This window comes from Hippopotamus amphibius, chromosome 4 (genome assembly GCF_030028045.1).
Source record: "Hippopotamus amphibius kiboko isolate mHipAmp2 chromosome 4, mHipAmp2.hap2, whole genome shotgun sequence".
Taxonomy (NCBI): domain Eukaryota; kingdom Metazoa; phylum Chordata; class Mammalia; order Artiodactyla; family Hippopotamidae; genus Hippopotamus; species Hippopotamus amphibius.
The window spans coordinates 157518189-157541287 of record NC_080189.1 but is presented as its reverse complement, the minus strand read 5'-3'; the positions used below and the strand labels follow the sequence as shown (position 1 = coordinate 157541287).

The following is a 23099-nucleotide window of genomic DNA, read 5'->3' as shown; positions in this document are numbered from 1 at the left end:
TTTAGAATGTGTTCAAATTTAAGTCATTCTCAACTTAAAACAGACTGTTATAAGTTGTTTTAAGTAAACCTCATGGTAACCACAAAGCAAAACTCGACAGCAGATACACAAAAGAGAAAGAGAAATCAGAGCATGCCGCTAAAGAAAGTCATCAAACCACAAAGGAAGACAGTAAAGAAGAAGAAAGGATCAGAGGAACTACAAGCAGCCAGAAAACAACAAAATGGTAAAAGTACATAGCTATCAATAACTACTTTAAATGTAAATGAACTAAAGTCTTCAATTAAAAGTCAGAGTGATTGAATGGATAAAATATCCATACACATCTAATTGCTGCTTCAAGAGATTCACTTCACATGTAAGGACACACACAGACAAAGGGATGGAAAAGATATTCCACACAAAAAGAAACCAAAAGAAAGCTGTGGTAGCCATACTTGTATCAGACAAAATAGACTTCAGGACAAAGACTGTAGTAAGAGACAAAGATCTTGACAAACATCAGTGATAACGGGGTCATTCAACAAGAGAATATAACATTTGTAAATATTTATGCACATAACCGAGGAGCACCTAATTACATAAAGTAAATATTAACAGACCTAAAAGAAAAATAGACAAAAATACAACAGTAGAAGACTTAAATATACCACTTTCAACAAATGACAGACCATCCAGACAAAAAAACAATAAAGAAACACTGGCCTTAAATGACATGCTAGACTGGATGGTCTTAACAGAAATACAGGACATTCCATTCAAAAGCAACAGAAGGGGACTTCCTAGGTGGTGCAGTGGTAAAGAATCTGCCTGCCAATGCAGGGGACACGGGTTTGAGCCCTGCCATGGGAAGATTCCACATGCTGCGGAGCAACTAAGCCCGTGCGCCACAGCTATTGAGCCTGTGCTCTAGAGCCCGTGAGCCACAACTACTGAGCCCATGTGCCGCAACTGTTGAAGCCCACGCGCCTGGGGCCCATGCTCCACAACAAGAGAAGCCACTACAATGAGGAGCCCACACACCACAATGAAGAGCTGCCCCCCCCCCCCGCTGCAACTAAAGAAAGCCCACGTGCAGCAATAAAGACCCAACGCAGGCAATAAATAAATAATTTATTAAAAAAAAAATCACCTAAATAGATGCAGAAAAAACATTTTACATTTTCAACATCCATTTATGATAAAAACTCTGAACAAAGTGGGCATAGAGGGAACATACCTCAACATAATAAAGACCATATATCACAAGGCACAGCTGATGCCATACATAACTTTGAAAAGCTGAAAGCTCCAAGGTCAGGAACAAGACAGGATGCCCACTCTCACCACTTTTATTCAACATAGTATTGGAAGTCCTACCCAGAGCAGTTAGGCAAGAAAAAAAAATAAAAGGCATCCAAGTCAGAAAGGGAGTAAAACTGTCACTATTTGTAGATAACATATCGCATACAGAAAACCTTAAAGACTCCACCAAAAAACTACTGGAACTAATCAAAGAATTCAGGACAATTGTAAGACACGCAATTGATTAAAAAAAAAAAAGTGTTGTTTCTATTCACTAATAATAAGCTATCAAAAGGATATATTAAGAAAATCCCATATACAAAAAAGAATAAAACACCTAGGAATAAATTTAACCAAGCAGGTAAAAGACCTATACGCTGAAAAGAACAAGACATTAATGAAAAAACTGATGAAGACATGAATAAATGAAAAGATATTCAATGCTCATAGATGAGAATATTGTTAAAATGTCCATATCACCCAAAGCAATTGACATATTCAAAGAAATTATATGCAAATTCCCATGGCATATTTCACAGAAATAGAATAAACAATCCTAAAGTTTGTATGGAACCACAAGAGTGCTGAATAGCCAAATCAGTGTTGAGAAGAACCAAAAAACTGGAGGCATCATGCTTCCAGATTTGAAATTTTATTACAGAGCTACAATAAAATGGTATTGTATTGGCATAAAAACAGACACATACATCAGTGGAACAGAATAGAGAGCCCAGAAATAAGCCCACACATATATGATCAATTAATTTATGACAAAGGAGGCAAGAATATACAATGGGGAAAGGACAATCTCTTTAATAAATGGTGTTGGGAAAACCGGACAGCTACATGCAAAAGAATGAATCTGGACCACTATTTTACACCATACACAAAAGTTACCTCATAATAGATTAAAGACTTGAATGTAGGACCTGAAAGCATAAAACTCCTAGAAGAAAACATACATGGTAATAAGCTCCTTGACATCAGTCTCGGTGATGATTTTTTGGATCTGATACCAAAAAGGAACAAAAGGAAAAATAAACAAGTGGTACTACATCAAACTAGAAAGCTTCTGTGCAGCAAAGGAAACCATCAAAAAAAATGAAAAGACAACCTCCGAGTGGGAGAAAATATTTGCAAATCACATATCTGATAACAGGTTAATATCCAAAATATGTAAAGAACTCATATAACTCAATAGCAAAAAAGCAAACAATCAGAATAAAAAAGATTTGAATAGATATTTTCCCAAAGAAGACATACAGATGGCCAACAGGCATATGAAAAGATGGTCAACATCACTAATCATCTAGGAAATGCAAATCAAAACCTATTGAGATGTCACCTCATACCTGTTGAATGGCTATTATCAAAAAGTCAACAAATAACAATTGTTAGTGAGAATGCAGAGAAAAGGGAGCCCTTGTGCACTGTTCATGGGAATGTAAATTGGTTCAGCCACTATGGAAAACAGTATGGAGGGTCCTCAAAAAATTAAAAAGAGAATTACCACATGATCCACCAATTCTACTTCTTGGGTATTTAACCAAGGAAATAGAAAACACTAACTCAGAAAGATATGTAGGACTTCCTAGGTGGCGCAGTGCTAAAGAATCCGCCGGCCAATGCAGAAGACACAGGTTCGAGCCCTGCTCTGGGAAGATTCCACATGCCACGGAGCAAATAAGCCCATGTGCCACAACTGTTGATCCTGTGCTCTAGAGCCCGTGAGCCACAACTATTGAGCCTATGTGCTGCAACAATTGAAGCCCAAGCGCCTAGGGCCCGTGCTCCACAACAAAAGAAGCCACTACAATGAGGAGCCTGTGCACCACAATGAAGAGTAGCCCCCGCTTGCAGCAACTGGAGAAAGCCCGTGTGCAGCAACGAAGACCCAATGCAGCCAATAAATAAATAAAATAAATAAATAAATTTATTAAAAAAAAAAAGAAAGATATGTGCACCCCTATGTTCACAACAGCCAAGACTGATGGACAAATGAAAGTACACACAAACACACACACGAATATCATTCTGCCATAAAAAAGAATGAAAATTTAGAGTCACAGATGTAGAAAACAAACTTATGATTACCAGGGGGGAAAGGAGGATGAGGGATAAATTGGGAGACTGGGATGGACATATACACACTACTATATATAAAATAGATAACTAATAAGGGCCTACTGTATAGCACAGGGAACTCTACCCAATATTCTGTAATGACCTATATGGGAAAAGAATCTAAAAAAGAGTGGAGATATGTATAACTGATTCACTTTGCCATACAGCAGAAACTAACACATTATAAACTGACTATACTCCAATAAAAATTAATTTAAAAAAAAAGAAAATTTGCCATTTGGAACAACATGGCTTGATGTTGAGGGCACTGTGCTAATTGAAAAATGTCAGAGAAAGACTAATACTGTATGATCTATCTCACTTATATGTAGAACCTAAAAAAAAAAAAAAAAAGAGCTCACAGAAACAGAACAGATTGGTGGTTGCCAGAAGTAGGGTGGGGGTAGTAAAGGTTGCTGGAGGGAGTCAGAAGTACAAATTTCCACCATAATGTTTATTGCAGCACTATTTACAATAGCCAGGACATGGAAGCAACCTAAATGCCCATCAACAGATGAATGGATAAAGAAGATGTGGCACATATATACAATGGAATATTACTCAGCTATAAAAAGGGATGAGATGGAGCTATATGTAATGAGGTGGATAGACCTAGAGTCTGTCACACAGAGTGAAGTAAGTCAGAAAGAGAAAGACAAATATTGTATGCTAACTCACATATACGGAATCTAAAAATGGTACTGATGAACTCAGTGACAAGAACAAGGACGCAGATGCAGAGAATGGACTGGAGAACTTGAGGTTTGGGAGGGGGCGGGGGGTGAAGGGGAAGCTGAGACGAAGTGAGAGAGTAGCACAGACATATATATACTACCAACTGTAAAACAGATAGCCAGTGGGAAGTTGTTGTATAACAAAGGGAGTCCAACTCGAGGATGGAAGATGCCTTAGAGGACTGGGACAGGGAGGGTGGGGGGGACCCGCGGGAGGGTGGGGGGGGGGACTGGAGGGAGGGAGGGAATACGGGGATATGTGTATAAAAACAGATGATTGAACTTGGTGTACCCCCCCAAAAATAATAAAGTTTAAAAAAAAAGTACAAATTTCCAGTTATAAAATAAATAAGTCATGGGGATATAATATATAGCATGGTGACTACTGTCAATACTGTATTGCATCTTTGAAAGCTGCTACAGAAGTAAATCTTAAAAGTTCTCATCAGAAGGAAAAAAAAACTTCTTAAACTACGTATGCAGACGGATGTTAACTAGACTCATTTTGTGATTTTGCAATATATACAAATATTGAAATATTATGTTGTACACCTGAAACTAATATAATGTTATATGTTAATTACACCTCAATTAAAAACAAACAAATCCCAAGCAGCCTAGATGACTCTTGTGGTGGTCTGGTGAGGCTCAATGTCTGTACCCTGTGGTCTGGGATTCCAGGTGAGAGGCTGAATGAGGGAGGGGGTGGTAAGCCCACAGATAATCTGAGCCAGCAGGCAGGACTTCCTCTAATTCTCATTTTTGAGCAAACTGAGTGGCAGGTGTCTGGGGACACTGGCCATCGTCAACAGGGCTGTCCAGCTACAGCTGAAGACAAACTTACCATGCAACGACTTCATTCCCAAGGTGTACGAAGGCCTCCGCAATGGAAGAGACTTGGGGAGAGAAGGGTACGTGCTACTGAAGAGGACATCGTTGGGCAGGGCTTGGTCCAGAAGCGAAGCCCTCGAGGTGAAAAAGTGCTCCCTCTGGCCGCTGTAAATACTCTCATCGGACAGCGTTCTGTGCAAGGCCCGCCTTGAGGTGGGGGTGGTGGGAAAGGGGGACTGCGGAGAGGAGAGCGCCTGGAACTGGAAAACAGTGTCAAGACAACAGAAATCAGTTTTCTGGGTCACACACCTAAGACCTGGAGCGGAGAATGGATGGGTTAACAAAACCACTCTCACAGCCACAAGTCTTCAAATCCTGGAGCCCAAAAAGGAAGCCTCAAGGTCCACCATGATTGTCTACATCCTTAAGGGTTAAAATAGTTCTTGGTCATCACATCCTCTAAGCCCAGCACACTCAGTGCTCAGTACAAAATTCAGATATGTGATTAAGTGGATTCATCACTCTTGTGTCATGGTTAACAGCAAGACTTTAGGGTCAAACAAATGTGGGTTTTACTTGAATCCCATGTCTTTGACCAAATCTCGTTATTGCTCTGAGCCCAATTCCTTGTCCATGAAATGGGGGAACCTCTCAGAATTATTACGGGGATTCCATGAAACACTGGAGTGATCACAACAGCATGTGTCAGTGGTGTTACAAAATAATGTTATGGTCCCCAGGGGAACAGCCACGGTGCCAGGAAGGTATCCTCAGAAGCTTGTCAAGTGACTGCGTGTTTTCTAGGCAACAAGAGCCTTTGATCATCACAACATATTCACTCTAATAATAGGTGGCTTTTGAAAGCATTAACTACTAATATTATATTTATGAGCTTGGGAGATACTTTTTTGAGATGGATTTCTATCTGTGAAATAAAAATAGGGAAGTCATCTTTCTAAGTGACAGGTATTTACACAGTTATATATAAATGACAAAAGCTCCAGAAAGCTGCATCTCGTGTTAATGTCTTTTGCCTTTGTGACCAGATTTGATTTTTATTTGAGATTTTTTTCTGCAAATAGCAAGCTTCTGAGAATCCCATTCATGGAGGAAAAACAGACACATTAATATTGAAATATCCAGCACCCCGCAAGCCAACAGAGTATGTGGTCTGTTAACAGAGTTATCCTTGTTCAGTCCCTCTTCATCGACTGTTCATCTGGGCAGGGAGAACAATGTGGGGAACAGGTGAGGATGTGAGTAGGAGGGCTGAGTCACTGCTGGCAGGAAGCCCCTGTGACACTTTCCATGACACTTTGAAGGGACAGAGAGATAATGATATAGCAACGGCTCAGGAGGCTGAGGACAGAGCTGATGCTGAGGCTCCTTCACGGGTTCTGAGGTCTGACATGCGTCCGTCCAACAAGCCAAGGGTTAATCCAGTCAAAGCTACCCACAGTGTGGTATGTACAGCTGCAGCATAAAATATGAGAAAATTATTAATCCAATACATTGTAAATAAGCCCCAGGTGTAGCCGATTGTGTTCACGTTTTAAAATTCACAATGAGTTAAGCCCATATGTGCTATGTGCTTACCTTGAAAACTAAGCTGCTGTGATAAATGCTTTGTGAGTCTTTAAGTGGGAGGGGACTTGGTATGGAAATGATGATTTCCCTTCTCACTTCACACAGAACAGTGGGTGTTAGAGAGGTTAAATGGCTTGCTAATTGTAAATTAAAAACAAAAAAAAAGCAGATCATCTCTCTCCACCTGCAAGGTTCTAGAACTGTCACATAAGGTTCCTGCCTCCCAGGTCAGATCTCAGATCTCTCTATTCAAAAACTGCTCTCAATCTTTTTTAGCACCTCTGGGTTCGGCAAACAGATTTCCTTTTCCAGTGAATATCCCCACCCTGATGGTTTTACAGGAGAAAGACTTTCTACCAGTTCTAGTTTCAGCCTCTTTGGAAAATATTAATACTTCAAGGCAGTAAACAGCTACCTTAAAGAGATGCTTTGAGCCGCGTGATTTATTCAAAGTTATAACATCCTGCGCTAGGGACTTCCCGGTGGTCCAGTGGTTAAGAACCCGCCTTCCAAGGCAGGAGACGCAGGTTCAATCCCTGGTTGGGGAACTAAGACCCCACATGCTGAGGGGCAACTAAGCCCGTGCTCCACAGCTACTGAGCTGCACGCTCTGGAGCCCGCAGGCTGCAACAAAAGATCCCACATGCCGCAACTAAGGCCCGACACAGCCAAGATAAATAAATACATAAATACTAAAAAAACAAAAAACAAAACGAAGCACCAAAGGGAGGCAGGGGAGGAGATGGAAGAATGCGATCTGCCTAGATGCTTTCTACCCGTTAAAAAATAGTGGGACCTAGTCTGGGCCAAGCTCGTTGGGATGGCCCCTCTCCCTAGCCCTCTTCAATTCCAACCTTACAGGTGTGTGCACCTATCCACCCTCTGCCTTCCTTGCAGGTCATACCTGAGATGGCTGAGTGGCACTGCCCTGCGCTGCCAGCCCCTGGGAAAGAACCACAATACAGTGGGTGGCAGACTCTGAAGGGATTTTAGACAACATCAGGAAGGGGGGTTTCAAACTGTGCTCCAAGGACCCCTGAAGGGTTCCTCCCAGCATCACTTCCTGGGGAGAGGAGACGTTCAGGTGAGACCCAGGAGCCCAAGATACCCCACCCCTCTCACTGGAGAAGTTCTGCTTTCTTAGGTCTACATATTGGGCTTCCATGTGTAACTGTATTAGGAAAAAAAGGGTTCCTGAACTTTAAAGTCGCTTGGGCACCATTGATCTAGTCTGCTCTTCTGTTTCAAGGCCAAGGAGCAAGGCCTAGAGAGGCGGCATCTTGCTTCAGGTCCGCCTCCTTCCTCTTCTCACTCTTTTCCCTCCTCCCGGCTCCCAGTGGAACAGCTCAGCCGCACTTGCAATAAGCAACTATCAGCTCTTCCTAAACACTAGAGCCACACGAAGCCTCTTCCTTTGGTCTGTATCTGAGAGTACTGGCTAGAGAGCAGGGCTCTCAGTTTGCACCGCTGTCTGCTCACGTGCCAGACGCATGCAGGCCTTGGGGAGAATACGGTGATCCTAGCTAGCTCTGCCTGCCAACAGGTTTCTTAGAATGTTAACAGCTCTGCCATTTTCCTTGAGATACGAGTTCCACGGCAGCTGCATGGGGCCCTGCAGCCACCCAACCTCTCAGCCCCAGCCTGCCCAGCAGCGCCTCGCCACATCCTGCAGCAGCCATCTCACTGTTGGCAAATGAGCCCGGGAATAACCCTGTCATTTGATAGTCATGATGGCACACAGGCAGCCCTTGCTATCCATCCAAGAAGGCCAACATGGTGTGAGTGGGTTCCAAGTATCACGGCCTAAAGCGGGCTACTGCTCGTACCCTGAAGCCTGATGCAGTGGCTCAGAGCCTTGAGCCAGGCGTGGCCTGGAAGACTCTCAAGGGCACGCTGGCCTTCCTGACACAGCAGAGGCAACGGTCGTTCAGATGATGAGTCTCAGAAGACACACAGGGCTACTTAGCTGAACTCATCTGAAACCAAACCAAAAAGGATGAAACGAGAGAGAAAAAAGCATATTTCCAGCTTCTGCTTCCAAGCCTTTTCACCATAATAGTTTAGCCAGCAGAAGCACTTTCTCTGCAGAGGGTCTCATGGTAATATAGTCACAACATAGAGAATGTGCATTCCTGTTTCAAATAGGAATGTTAAAGTAATTCACTTTGGAAATAAAAGCCAAGACCTGGAATAAGGGCAAGATAGACATTTGCTTTCAATTATTTCCACTGCATGAGTAAATCAAAAGAATGAAAGCTCCGAGCTTGCCCTTTTCCAAAAATATTAAACTAAGAATTGGAGGAAAGATTCCTTTCAGGGCAAGTTTTATTTGCCTCTAACCTCAAAGGAAAAATCTGAAATATTTTTTATTTTGAAACTGGTAGTTAAAAATTTTAATACACCTCTTTGGTTTTTGATGGATAAAGAAAGAAGTTTCAAGTACTATCTTCTGCAAGGTTGCTAAGGAAACCATTTGTGCCCTGGGTGATGAGTCATAACTGTTAAATGCTGGCTTATGAAACAGAAATTATAGAAATCCAGAGTGGCAAGTCTTCAAAAAGATTTATGATGTTAATGTTTATGTTAATAACTCATTGATTTCTCAGCAAAACTCCAGAATGGTCTTTGGAGTACATTTCATCTCTGTAAATGCTGATCTGTAAGTTTAGGAGGTATAGCTGACCTATGTGGAGGAAGACGCACACACCGTGCGGCACACACACACAGAGGCATGCATGTGTGCACATACACTAGATGACAAGAAAGCCTGGGTGAGACAAGACCACACGGCTGGGCACGTCTCTCGCCCTCTAACCACAGTTTCAGGATGGTGAGTGGTTAGGAAACACGTCAGCTTCCATTTCCAGTCAATTCTCAAAGGTCTTCTTGAATTAAGCATTCTAGTCACTTTGACCAGACTACAAATCATTTAACTAAGAACATAGAGAACAGAAAACATTAAAGATCGCAGCCATGACCTTCAGGGGGGATGGAATCTCTTCTCTTGGGGCCACCCAGTACACTGTAGACAGGAATACCTAACGCTTAGCATGAAATACCTTTGGGCCCAGTTCAGCCAACACTAGCTCTGAGCCTGGGAGCGTGAGACAGCACATTTTAGAGGACAAGAAAGCAGAGAGCCTTAGGTGGGCTTCAAGGGTCCTCCAAGCTGATGTGAGTAGAATAAACCCTTCCTCGTGGTTGTGCAAAAATCTGGCCACTGACATACCCACAAACTCTGAGCAAGTTCTCGGGGCCTGATGGGGAGGGAGGCTGGGTTCCAGAGAAGGCATTTCTAGTCTGGAATTCTGAGAGTGAAGAGAAGGCTTTACGAAGTGAAGAGAGTCTGGCAAGTTCTGAAGGCTTAGGTTGCTGGACTAAAGAGCATGCAGTGCATAGCTGGTAGGTTTGCCTGGCCAGGGGCAGGGGACAGAGGCCAGGCCAGAGTGCAGGGTGCTATGGGCACACACAGGACAGGAAACACACTGGGGGCTACTGTGGGAGAAGGAGGATCCTTGGGACAAAAGGCAATAACGCCCTTTCAGAAAACTTTCTGTCCAACAACGGAGCCATGGGTGTCTCTGCAAAGTTCTGAGAGGCAACGTCATCTGAGTAGTAATGTCAAGAACGTGTAGCTTGTGCACTGTAAGTAGGATACACTGGAAGAAAAAAAAGCCACGGGGGTAGGGACAGGTTAATATAAACCTGGACTCAAGGGATGTGGCCGCAGGGACAGATCATTTGGAAAACTTGTGAACTAATTACTGGCACAATTGGGTGATGGCGGGAAGTGGGGTCTGATGAAGAGAAGCCGCGAACCACCACTTCCTGGAGGGTGTAACTGCCCTGTCCAGCTTCTCTAAACTGCTATTTACCCCAAGCTCTGCCCTGTACCTTAAAGTTCTTCTGGGATTCAGGAGTTGGGCTTTCCAGGTCGATGAGTTTCTTGAGATCCTCCTCAATGGTGGACTTGGAGGCTGGCTTTGGGGACGCCCGAAGGTCCCTGGTTGAGGCACGCAGCCTGGTGTGGGCTATTTCGTTGCCATCACTCTGATGACGCCTTGAAAGAAGGGGAAAAGAGGGTAGAAATTAAGTTGACAAGGTTGACTCAAGGGCACAGTGGACTCTGAAAGAGGTAAGTCAAGGGAGAGCTATTAAAGGAGAGAAAAGGAGAATTACTTCTGTTCAATTACATTAGAATCTACTCAAACAAATGCTTGTTCGAGAAACAAGACCAATGTGAAATACAAAATAAAAAGCCTGATGAATAAATCACTCTTTCACAGGAAACTATTAACTCCGCTAAGCCAAAATTAGCAACAGACATTAATAAGAGACCACGGGGTATGAATCCCAAATGTGATCTTTGTACAAACAAAAACAAAGTCACTGACTGAATCATTTATTCTTTGCTGTACTACTTTGTCAAAAAGTTCTTTATGTTCAGAGGTGGTCACTTATTTTCTAATAGTCCCTCTGGTGCCTCTTGGCCCTGTTAGGAATTACACGGGAAGGCTGTGATTAATAGCATCAAAGGGACAAGTGTAGTCTTAGCACCAGAAGGGCGATTATTCTGAAGTTTGTTCTTCAGACATACTCTTTCCTAGGAGACTTAAGATTCTCAAATCTGGATGTTTTGCAATACGTCTTATTTAAGGAATGTGGCAGAGAAACAATTTAAGACAAGTTTCACTTAGGAAAAAAAAATCTCCCTACCAAACCACCCTCTCCCTAGCCCCTAGCCCAGCCTCCTCTCTTGCAGGAAACGGCCTCAACCTTTTCTGTTCTCCGTCATGTTAAAAGCAAAACACCCAGCAAGAGAATCCTTACTTTCTTGTGTCCATAAATCCCACAGAGTTTATGGTTCCTTCGGGTTTCTTCCATCCAATCAGGTACTTGCTAGTAGCGCCCTGGCGAGGGTAGAAAGTCCTAGGACCAGATGAGGAGGAAGAGGAGGAGGAGAAGGAAGGAGCGAGCTGCGAGGAGGTGGCCGGATGAAGCTCGTCTTTCGGTGAACTTCTGGCACTGGTGAAGACAACCGGGCTGGCAGAGTGTCGGGAGCTCATGGTACTGAGGACAAGCGGGACAAAGACAAAAGGATGCGCGCGTGTGTGTGCATCCTGGGGTCAGTCTGTCAGCTACAAAAGCGTCATCCGGGACAGGGGTTATGGCCAGATTAAAGAACAATGAATATTTCATAAAATATTAATGGAGCTGACTGGCCTTCCTTGCTTTCTCACTTTAATTTAATTGCCTGCTATCAAAGTGAAAGATGATGACTGGGTCTTAGTCTGTACTTTAAGTTGAACAGTAAAAATAGTTACAACTCTGGGGCGTGGGAGGAAGTACACTGGCACTGCTGAAGTTTGTTACAGTGAAGTCTGGGGTGGGGGGGTGTCAGTGAGCTCAGCAGTAAAAGGTCTGGAAGTATCAACGGCTCTCTGTCCTCCCTCCCTCAGAACTAAGGGTCACGGGTGACATTCCCCAGGCCCGAGCTGAAGAGGGGAAGAGAAGACTGGATCAGGCATAGAGCTCTTCACACACTAAAGTCTAAGGCCAAAGGGGCACCTTGAGGTCTCCTTGCCGTGGCATCTGGCAGTAACACTGACTCTCTAAAAAGCTGTTTATCAGGTTAACCTGGACCACTATCTTACACCATACACAAAAGTGAACTTATAATGGATGAAAGACTTGAAGGTAAGACCTAAAACCATAAACTCCTAGAAGAAAACACAGACAGTACGCTCCTTGACAGTGATTTTTTTGGATTTGACACCAAAACCAAAGGCAACAGAAGCAAAAATAAACAAGAGGGACTACATCAAAAAGCTTCTGTGCAGCAAAGGAAACCATTAACAAAATAAAAAGGCAACCTATTGAAAAGGAGAAAGTATTTACAAATCATGTATCCGATAAGGGGTTACTGTCCAAAATAATAAAGAACTCATATAACTCAGTAACAAAAAAAGCAAACAATCCAAATTAAAAAAAGGGTAGAAAATTTGAATAGACAGTTTTCCAAAGAAGACATACAGATGGCCAGCAGGTGTATGAAAAGAGGCTCAACATCACTAATCATCAAGGGAATGCAAATCTAAACTGAGACCTCGAACCTGTTAGAATGGCTGTTATCAAAAAGATAAGAAATAAGTGTGAGCGAAGATGTGGAGAAAAGGGAACCCTTGTGCACTGTTAGTAGGAATGTAAATTGGTGCAGCCACTATGGAGAACAGTACGGAGGTTCCTCAAAAAATTAGAAAACCAAACTCCTAGATACAGAGTAGCTGTCAAAGGAGGCTGGAGGGTGGGTGAAATGGCTAAAGAGGGTTCATAAAGGTACAAACTTCTAGTTATAAGATAAGTAAGTCCTGGAGATGTAATATTAGGCATGGTGACTAAAAATAAAAAACTGTTCATCACCAAGGTATTTTAAACTTTGGTTAGAAATTACAAAACTAAAGTCCTCTAGGACTCAAGGAGAAGACTGCTCATTATACTTTTAAAACTCATGCAGAATTTTCAAAACCAGAGATGCAAGTTTAAGCTGACAACAAACCTAGAGGGCTTTTAACTGCAGGATTTCCATACTTTCTTCCCAGTGATCTCATGGGACCTGCGTTCATACCACTTGAGCCCTGCTGAGTTCTCCAACTTAGACTGAGACCAAAGACAGGTCACTCCAGTGGACTTTGTTACTGAAGGTTTAGTTAACAGGATGTGGTCTCAAAGCATGCCTCATGAGCACTTCCATTCGTCAAAATCTAATGGTCCTGCTCTGAATCAAGTATGGACTTTAGTTAATAAGAATGCATCAACATTGATTCCTTAGCTATGACAAATGTATTATAGTGACACAGGATGATAAGAACAGGTAAAAAATGGGTGAAGCATACATGGGAACTCTCTGTACTATCTTTGCAACTTTTCTGCAAATCAAAAACTATTCTAAAATAAAAAAGTTCATTATAAAAAACGAAGCAAAAAACAAAACAAAATACAACAAAAAATAAAACCCTAATGGTACAGAGAGTTTATATGTGTGCATGTGTGCCACACACACACACACGAAAATGAATCGAACTCCACCACAAACCTTACATAGAAATCAATTCAAGGGACTTCCCCGGCAGTTCAGGGGTTAAGAATCTGCTTTCCAACTCAGGGACGAAGGTTTGATTCCTGGTTGGGAAACTAAAATCCTACATGCCTCAGGGCAACTAAGCCCGCATGCCGCAACTACTGAGCCCACGTCACACCTAGAGAGAAGCCCTCTTGCCACAACTAATACCCGATGCAGTCTAATTAATTAATTAATTTAAAAAATTAGCAATCCATATTTTAAAATAAAGTGTACAATTCAATGGTTTTTAAAAAAATCAATTCCAGCTGGACTGTATATTTAAATGCAGATCTAAGGATTCTGGACTGTAACATGGAAGAACATCTTTATGATAGAGGCAGAGGTTTCTTTAATAGGATCATAAAGGCAATGATTGAACCCCATTAAAATTAAGAACTTCTATTCATCAAAAGACAAAGAGCAGGAGAATATATGTAACACATATATCCAACAATGGGCTCCTATTTAACTCCTAAAAATTAACAAGACAGACAACCCAACAGAAAAATGGGCAAATACCTGAAAAGGAATTTCACAAAAGAGGGTATCTTAAAAACCATCAAACACCGGTGCTCAACATTATCAGGAAAATGCAAATTAAAGCCACAAAGAGGGACCACTACACACCTACCAGAATGGCTAAAATTAAAATGATAATATCAAGTTCTAGAAAGAATGTGGAGCAACTAGCACTCTCATACACTCGTTCAGTCTCTGCTAAAGTTGAAAATACGTAAATCCTATGCTAGCAATATCACTCCTAGGTATACACCGAATAGAAGTGCATACACACCTGTACCAAAGGACACGTACAAGAACCTGTAATAGCCCCAAACTGGAAATACTCCAAATGCTTGACAACAGCAGAATGGATAAACAGATTGTGGTATGCTCTCACAATGGAAATATAACACAGCAATGAAAGTAAATAAATGTTACTTGCAACACAGGGATGAATCTCACCAGCACAACCTCACCAGACACAGAATAATATGTGTGGGACGATTCCACTTACACAAAGCCCCCAAACAGGCAAAACCAGTGTATGACTTTAGGATTCAGGATTGTGTTCACTTGGGGAGGAGGGGGAGGTGACTTGGGCTGGGGGGTGGGGCATGTGGGAGGAAGGGTATCTGGATGCTGGTCAAGGTCCAGTTCTTGATCTGGGTAGCGATAACGTGGCTAAGTAATTCATCCCACCCTCCCAAAATATATTTTTAAAAATGACTAGCCATACTCATAATCCCTCTAACAATTTTCCCCCCAAGGTTTTTTTTATCTAGGGAGAAGGGGAAAGAAAAGACCCCTCACAAAATCTCAAAGGGCAACATAACTTTAAAAGTAATGCAATCTCATTTAGTTTTTACTTCTTGGTAACAGATATCCCATTTGTTTGCTTTTAAAATTAAGGGAATGCAAAACTCCTCCATAAGTGCAGTATATTATTGATAAATCAACAAGAACAAAATAATAGCAGGTCTCTGTTATGGAAAAGAGACTAAAAGTGGAAAGGTGAACCAAAAAGAAAAAAGAAGCAGGAAAAGGCACACAAAGATAGAGGCAGACAAGCCCACAGACAGCAACACCTGAGACCCGGCTCAACAGCCAATGCGTTATCAACACAGGGGGCATGAGCCCAGAGACGCTTCTGAAATAGTAAGAGTGCAGCCTTTGGGAGACGGTGTGGAGAGAAGGGAACGGGCCCGCACTGCTGGTGGGAATGCAACTTGATACAGCCACTATGGAAACAGCATGGAGGCTCCTTAAAGAACTAAAGACAGAACTACCATATGACCCAGCAATCCCACTCCTGGGCATATACCCAGAGAACACCATGATTCAAAAAGACACACGCACCCCAATGTTCACTGCAGCACTATTTACAATAGCCAGGACACGGAAGCAACCTAAATGTCCATCCACAGACAAATGGATAAAGAAGATGTGGTACATGTATACAATGGAATATAACTCAGCCATAAAAAGGAACTAAACTGAGTTATTTGTAGTGAGGTGGATGGACCCAGAGTCTGTTATACAGACTCTGAAGTCAGTCAGGAAGAGAAACACAAATACCGTATGCTACTGCATATATATGGAATCTTAAAAAATGGTATTGATGAACCCAGTGGCAGGGCAGGAATAGAGACGAAGACGTAGACAACGGACCTGAGGACACCCGGAGGGAAGGGGAGGCTGGGAAGAAGTGAGAGGGTAGCAATGACATATATACACTACCAAGTGTAAAATAGATAGCTAGTGGGAAGCTGCTGCACAGCACAGGGAGATCAGCTCAATGCTTTGTGAAGACCTAAAGGGGCGGGATAGGGAGGTTGGGAGGGAGGCTCAAGAGGGAGGGGATGTGGGGATATATGTATACATACAGCTGATTCACTTTGTTGTACAGCAGAAACTAAGACAACATTGTAAAGCAATTATACTCCAATAAAGATGAAAAAAAAAGCAAAACACAAAAAAACAAACCCCAACCATATGAGAGGTTTGTGGCTATTTGTTTCCTAGTGACAAGATCTAATCTTTGGTTTGCAGATTTTTTTCACCCAACTGTGCCTGCCTCATACACATCTGTAACCCAGATGTGGCGATGTCTCACGCTTCAACCCTGGTTAGTGTCTGAAGCAGATGCCAATTAAGTGCAAAACAACAAGTCAGGGTCTAACACACTCGTCTCTCATCCGGGATAATCACGTGCGTGCTTCACCTGCCTTGATTACCACCCACAAGTGAGTGCCGTGTGTTTGAATGACTCAAGCCTTTCGCTCTCATCCGCGTGTTAAGATACAGATTGTGGGGCCTCACCTCAGAGGTTCTGATTCGGGAGCTTGGGTGGGGTGGGGAACATGAGAATCTGCACTTCTAACTTGTTCCCAGGTGATGTTGTGACCCTGACTCAGACCCCGAAAACCATGTACCAGAGGTACACTTGAGCGCTCATAATTTATATTTTTCATCAACAACTATCTTGATGTGCTACCACTGGTCTTCAAAACCCTGGGGTTTTCAAAGACTAAATGTTTGGTCAAAATAGAAATAATTAACCATGAGAAAAGAATGTAAACTGCACAGTCTTTTAATTTATAAATATTTCCCCCATGCTTTACGAAATAACTGTGCTGCTTTAGCCATAATATATATACTGCATAAAAGGGAGCATTACAGAAAATGCTAGAAACATCAAAGGTAAAAGTAAAGTATACAGCATACACAGTTTCTGGAGCTTTTTTCTTCCTACGTAAATTAAATTACTACCATTATTTCCCAGAGAGGCGTTTAATAAGTTTTTGTACTAGATGATAAACTCTTTGAAGGCAGGGATACCACTGTGTATTTAACAATGTCAGAATACAGTCGACTCTCAGTCAAATATTTATTGCACAGAGGGATTCTCTTTGGTATTTATGAAGCACACTATATATTTAATTTCTTTATCTTGTTTACAGTCTGTCTCCCCCTGTTTAAACGTAAGCTCCCTGAGGGCTGAAATTTTTGTCTGTTTTTGTTCACTACTGTATTCTCTCTGCTTAGAATAGTCCCTGGCCATCGTAGGCATTCAATAGTCGATGCAGACAACTGTTAAATAAGTGACAAATCAGCCACGCAAGGGAGTGTTATGCACAAAGGTAGTGTATTTTACTCATTCTTTATTTAAAACTGGATGTTGCTTTATTTTTACTGCAAGAAATAATTAAATCTATGGAGTATGCTTCTGTTTACAAGTATGTTCTTAAAAGGGTAATTGTTTAATTATCCATAGAACCCGATGATTGGTTTTATCTGTGACCACAGGCCCTGATTACCGGTTTCATCTGTGAAGAGGACAGCTGACATTAGCCCCCAGGTGTGACATGGCGGCACACTTTTGTTCACTCATGGTTATAATCAAGGACAGCCCTATTTAACAACTGATTAGATGTGGGAACAATGGTAAAAGCAAAAGCAAATGACTCATCCAATGGTAGTTCTTCCTTCTTATTGTGTACAACTCACAGCATGGAGTAACGTGAGCACTTTAGTTCCCCTGTCCCAGGTCACAGCAGGGTCACCTGGGAGCTTCAAAGATACACATTCTTAGGCCCTAATTCCAGAGATTTTAATTTAACAGAGTTGGGGTGGACCTTGAGTTGTGTATGTTGGCAAAAATCTCCCCCAAGAGTTCACATCCACTGAGAACTGCGCAAGCCCAGGTGAATTACCATATTGTTATGACTCCATCAAAATCCAACTTCACACAAGATCAAGAAGAGGAAGGCATCAGAGCAGTGTTTCTGCAGCCATGAACTTTGGCCACCTGCAAGTGTTGAGGTAAATAATGATTCCTTGGCTCACGTCCCATCTCCTAGAGCCCCAGGAATGTGTATTTTAACAAACCCCCAAAGGACTCTCATGTTCCCTAGAGCCTAAGAACTACTGGATTAGCCCCTTGACTCTTCCCATTCCACAGTGGCTTGTCTGTGTCCTCCTTCCTCCGTGGCCCCCTCCCTGGGCCCAGGGTGTGTGGGTGGGGGTGGGGGTGGAGGTCAGAGGGGGGCGGGGCTCCTTGAAGCTGACCAACCCTGCTGGCTTTGAACCACCTGGAGGGACCTGCATCCATACACTTCTCCAAATAATCTCTGGCTTTAATTACAAAACAACTGAAATGAAGTTGTCAGCTTCATACTTTCAAAGGGGAACTGTGTTGCGTGGCTGAGCTGTTTCATGATCCTGGAGATTTCATGTTAATTCAATACGTTGCAATTTAGTTGTATCCATGGCACATTAGATCTCTCCCCAGGAACTGTGTGAGAAGGTAATGAGCCAATAACATGGAGTAAAAAGAGAAGAGCAATAGATATGTGAGGAAGTGACAAGTGCAGTATCTGCTACTTTTCTATCTACAGAAAAAAATGAGTTTAGCTATGACTATGGCTAAACTAGAAGCACTGAGAATTCAGTCAGGGTGCTCCTGGATTCCACACAAAGAGACACTAGCTTGCTTTCTTACATGAAGTATAGGATATTTCCCCTTTCCTAAAAATGGACCAACCTATGATTCGTTTGGTCATTCCAGGACATGAATTTAAAAAAAAAATTTTTTTAATTGAAGCATTGTTGATTTACAATGTTGTGTTAGTTTCAAGTGTACAGCAAAGTGATTCACATATATGTAATATATATCACTTTTCAGATTCTCTTCCATTATAGATTATTATACGATGTTGAATATAGTTCCCTGTGCTATACAGTAGGTCCTGGCTGTTTACCTAGTTTATATACAGTGGTGTGTATCTGTTAATCCCAAACTCCTAATTTATCCCTCCCCACACCCCTTCCCCTTTGGTAACCATGAGACTATTTTCTTTGTGAGTCTCTTTCTGTTTTGTAAGTTCACTTGTATCATTTTTTTAAGATGCCATATATAAGTGATATTACATGGTATTTGTTTGTCTGACTTACTTCGCTTAGTATGATAATCTCTAGGTCCATCCATGTTGCTGCAGATGGTATTATTTCATTCTTTTTTATGCTTGAGTAATATTCAATTGTGTAATATACTACATCTCTATCCATTCATCTGTCTATGGACACAGGTTGCTTCGTGTCTTGGCTATTGTAAACAGTGCTTCTATGAACACTAAGGTTTATAGGACATGGCTTTGTTGTTTTTTTTTAGAAGTAGCAAATTACTTTTATTTATTTATTCAGTCAAAATATATTCATTGACCTCATACTGTGCTTCAGATCCTGGATAGGACATGGATTTTGAAAAGGACGAGAGGACACACACTCAATGCATGATTTGTCATATAAAAAGAGAAGCGGCAACGGGGCATCTGAGAATCTGGGACACTCTGAATCTGTCCAAACTTCTCATCCTGACCTACTGCTCAAATGAAACCATGAACCAAATGTGCTGCAACCTGGTTATTTACATTCCTGGCTGTGGTACAACTTTATAGGAGACGAGACTAGATGACTAGTTTCCAAAAAGGGCACTAGTCACGGCAGGTGCCACTTTGCAGAGGAGGAGCTACATCTGCTTGTTGACCTCATGAAGGGATGAACCCCACAGGACAGGGGCAGCCTGTGTGTAAGAGTCAAAGCCCCAGGTGCTGAAGCTACGAGGGAAACGGTTCTGCCATTTCTGCCTCATCAACAAGGCCACCCCCGCCTACAGAAAACACCTGCCAGCCACTCTCCGTGCCACTGAGAGCTGCCGAAGGAAACACGTGCAGTCACCTACTACTCAGGCATGACACGGAGCGACGGATTTGAGACGTGCTGGGATGGTATTTTCAGGAGAGGGAGAGCAGCAATTAATCACTTCGTCAAAGGGCTGTGGCTGAATCTGCCCACAGGCTGAATGCTGGCCTGATACCAAGGGAAGCGGAGCTGGCAGGGTTTCCTGTGATTACTTGTACAGATAACAAATAAGCCTTCAGGTGACAGATACTGTGGAGGATAATGATTAAGGAGGACTCCTCCCTCTGTGTTCAGCACTAGACAACTCCATCCCATACTGGTTCTACAATTTAGGAGGGCTTCAGAAGATACTAATTCTAAAGGACTGGGGGGAAAAGAACTGAAGCAGGAATGATGAAGCTGGCAAAAGGGGATGTCCAAGTGACTGCAGTAAAGAAAACTGTTCACCTATAAGAGGGAGATATCTAATAAGCACAAGGCACACGCATGCATAAAGCGTAGGGAAAGGAGTGGCTAGGCCTGCCCAGCAGAAGAGACCACAGGAGTCATTGTGGACCACAAGCTGAGTAAGTCTGCAATGCTGAGCTAGTTAACAGGGAGCTAGCAAGATAACCATGGATGTTATCACTCTGTTGGGCACAGCCGAGAAGAGTGCCATGTCCGGATCTGGCATCTAAAAAGGATAAAGAAAACAAAGCAGGAAACTCGAGAAGCAAAGTTTCTGGGGAGACACACGTTTCTCGAAGGAAAAGTAGCTAGATAACCACACTAAGTGATGGAGTGCTTATAAAAGGAAATGACAGAGAATCTTTTGTCTTAAACGGACTTTCACAGTTTGCAATACCTTTGATAACCCTTTTTTTAATTCTCAACAAACATATAAAAACAACCATTTAGTAAGGGGACTAGGTATTATTAAGTTGCAGATAAAGGAACAAGCTCAGTGAAATGGCAGGACTGGCTAAAGGCCACATGGCTGGTCAACAGCAGAACTGAGACTTGAACCTGGATCTCAGGATCCAAATCTGTTTTCCCTATGTTTCTCTATCGACTTGTCAGGAGGTGAAGGGCTGTTTCCATGTATATATACTGTTAAATTATTTTCAAATCACCTCTTCTTGGTATCTACAAATTTCATAATCTTAGACTTCAAAAATCTTCAATCTTTAGAAAAGACTCAGCTCAGAAAAACCATTCTTTCTCTTAATTATAGATTTAAGCTGCAGCCAGAGGAATTTCAGATAGGTAGATACAGACAAAATTCTGAAGAGGGAGGGGACTTAAGTACTGACATTACTCAGAAAAATTATGGAATCTCTCTTCTTGAGATTATTCTTTCTTTTCTTTTAGCAACTGGATAAATTCACATCCTCGTAGTATAGTAGGACAGTTTAAATATAGCAAAGAATAGAGACTCTGTCCTTGCAGAATTCCTGTTGGTCTTCTGATTTAATGGCATTTGGAGAATTTGGGCTTTCTGTATTGACTGGATGAATGCATTAGTTGCTTCACAGAACCAAGTAATGAGAAACTTTTTGTTGGTGACCCATGCACCAAGAGATCTGACGTCTGGAGCTTGACAGACGTCTCATTTTCTTAGTGTTGAAATTTCAACCACAGTGGTTCTGTTTTTCAGTCTTTGAGGTAAGCTGAACATCCCCAAAGTTCTGGCTAAAATAATCACCCACTTTCATAAGCTGGAAGAAACTGAAATGGGGCAAGGTACCTAAGGCCAGATTACCTGGAGTTCTGATGTGTAAAAGCAAAATAAAATAGAACTCCGAACGTTCACAGCATGTAGGACCACGAAGCAAAAGTTACCAATGAAAACGATTCATAAATATATGACAAGTGGACCCAACCACGTGTCAGAGAGAAGTCCTGGGGAATTTTAGAGGCTTCACTTTAAAGTCTGACTTAGTCCATAAAATTTAGAAAAATAACAGTCTCATCCTAAGAAAAAAATGTAGAGGAGGGCAATTAATCATTAGCAATTTAAAAAGATCCCAGGCAGAAGAGACTTAAGAAGAAAACGTTACAGATAAAGACAACAGAATAATTTCTAAACAAAGAAGGAAGGCCTATTTTTCACCCAGGGTGCCAAGGAGGGTAGAGAAAAAAACTGAAACTCACAAGCTCTTACAACACACACACACGCACACGTACACACACATGCACGCACACATACATAGTCAGTATGCTACAGCAGCCCGAAGTATTCCTTAAAGTTTCATGTAAACTGAATATAAGAAGTCCTATACAAACCCTACTCTCAAGAAACATACAGCTTTCCTGGAGTGAATAATTAACTTATTAGGTCAACCAGAAAAATCACATTCAGGAAACTGAACTGTACTAACATCTGTGGGCAGGCATTTTTCCTGGCCTTTAATCACCCCCTCTAGTGAATGCTGGACAATGATACAGTTGATTGATATTTGCAGATAAGCTATTATAAAGTCTCTCCCTGTTATATTTTGCAGATTAAAAAAATCTTATATAGAAGTGACTTCACTAAAAACTCATGCCGTACAAGGACTTTAGGTACACTTTTACACATACACTTGTATATAAAAGCACTATAGCTCCGTGCAAATACTGACATGTCTACACAATAAGTTTTGAAAAGGAGTGGCAGTTTTCCAGAGGGGTCAGGAGTTAAGGATTTATGCTATTTTCAAACTGGTTTATTAAGTAGGGACCTTGAATCATCAGGCGAAAAGTGGGAGCATTAAGGAAGAAATTATTCCTATTTGTTCATCAAAAAGTACTGAGCACCTATAATGCTGGTGTATCGGACACTTATCTGCTACGCTCACAGTGGCATACACTATGCAAAGGTGCTTAGGATGAACACACTGGGTGAGAAATTCTTTTGTATTGGAAGGCAGTAAAAATGTTTATGTGATCACGTAAGTGGGTACTAGTTGGCACCAGAGCTCTACGGGAAGCAAGAGAAAAGCAGCAGGATGGCTGGTAACGAGTGGGTGCAGAAGTCTGGACACTCGAACAGGACAGGTCAGGATGTTACAGACAAGATGTGTATGTGCAAGCCCAAGGCAAGTCTTTTTTTTTTTCCTGGCCGCACTGAGCAGCATGTGGGATCTTAGCTCCCCAACGAGGGACGGAACCCATAACCCATGCAGTGGAAGTGCAGAGTCTTAACCACTGGACCGCCCAGAAAATCCCTTGAGCTTCAAAATAACTGGTCTTGAACC

At 42.1% G+C, this 23099-nt stretch overlaps 1 protein-coding gene across 12 annotated transcripts in view; it reads right to left on the bottom strand.

The window, feature by feature from the left end:
• The window catches only part of SIPA1L1 (signal induced proliferation associated 1 like 1), a 443906-nt gene that overhangs the window by 13129 nt on the left and 407678 nt on the right, over positions 1–23099 (bottom strand). For all 12 annotated transcript variants that reach the window (XM_057730455.1, XM_057730457.1, XM_057730458.1 and 9 more), the window contains 3 exons: positions 11391–11630; positions 10455–10620; positions 4987–5233 (listed from right to left, as the gene is read on the bottom strand). In XM_057730455.1, coding sequence (XP_057586438.1) covers positions 4987–5233; positions 10455–10620; positions 11391–11630 — 653 coding nt within the window. The remainder of the gene's footprint in view (positions 1–4986; positions 5234–10454; positions 10621–11390; positions 11631–23099) is intronic.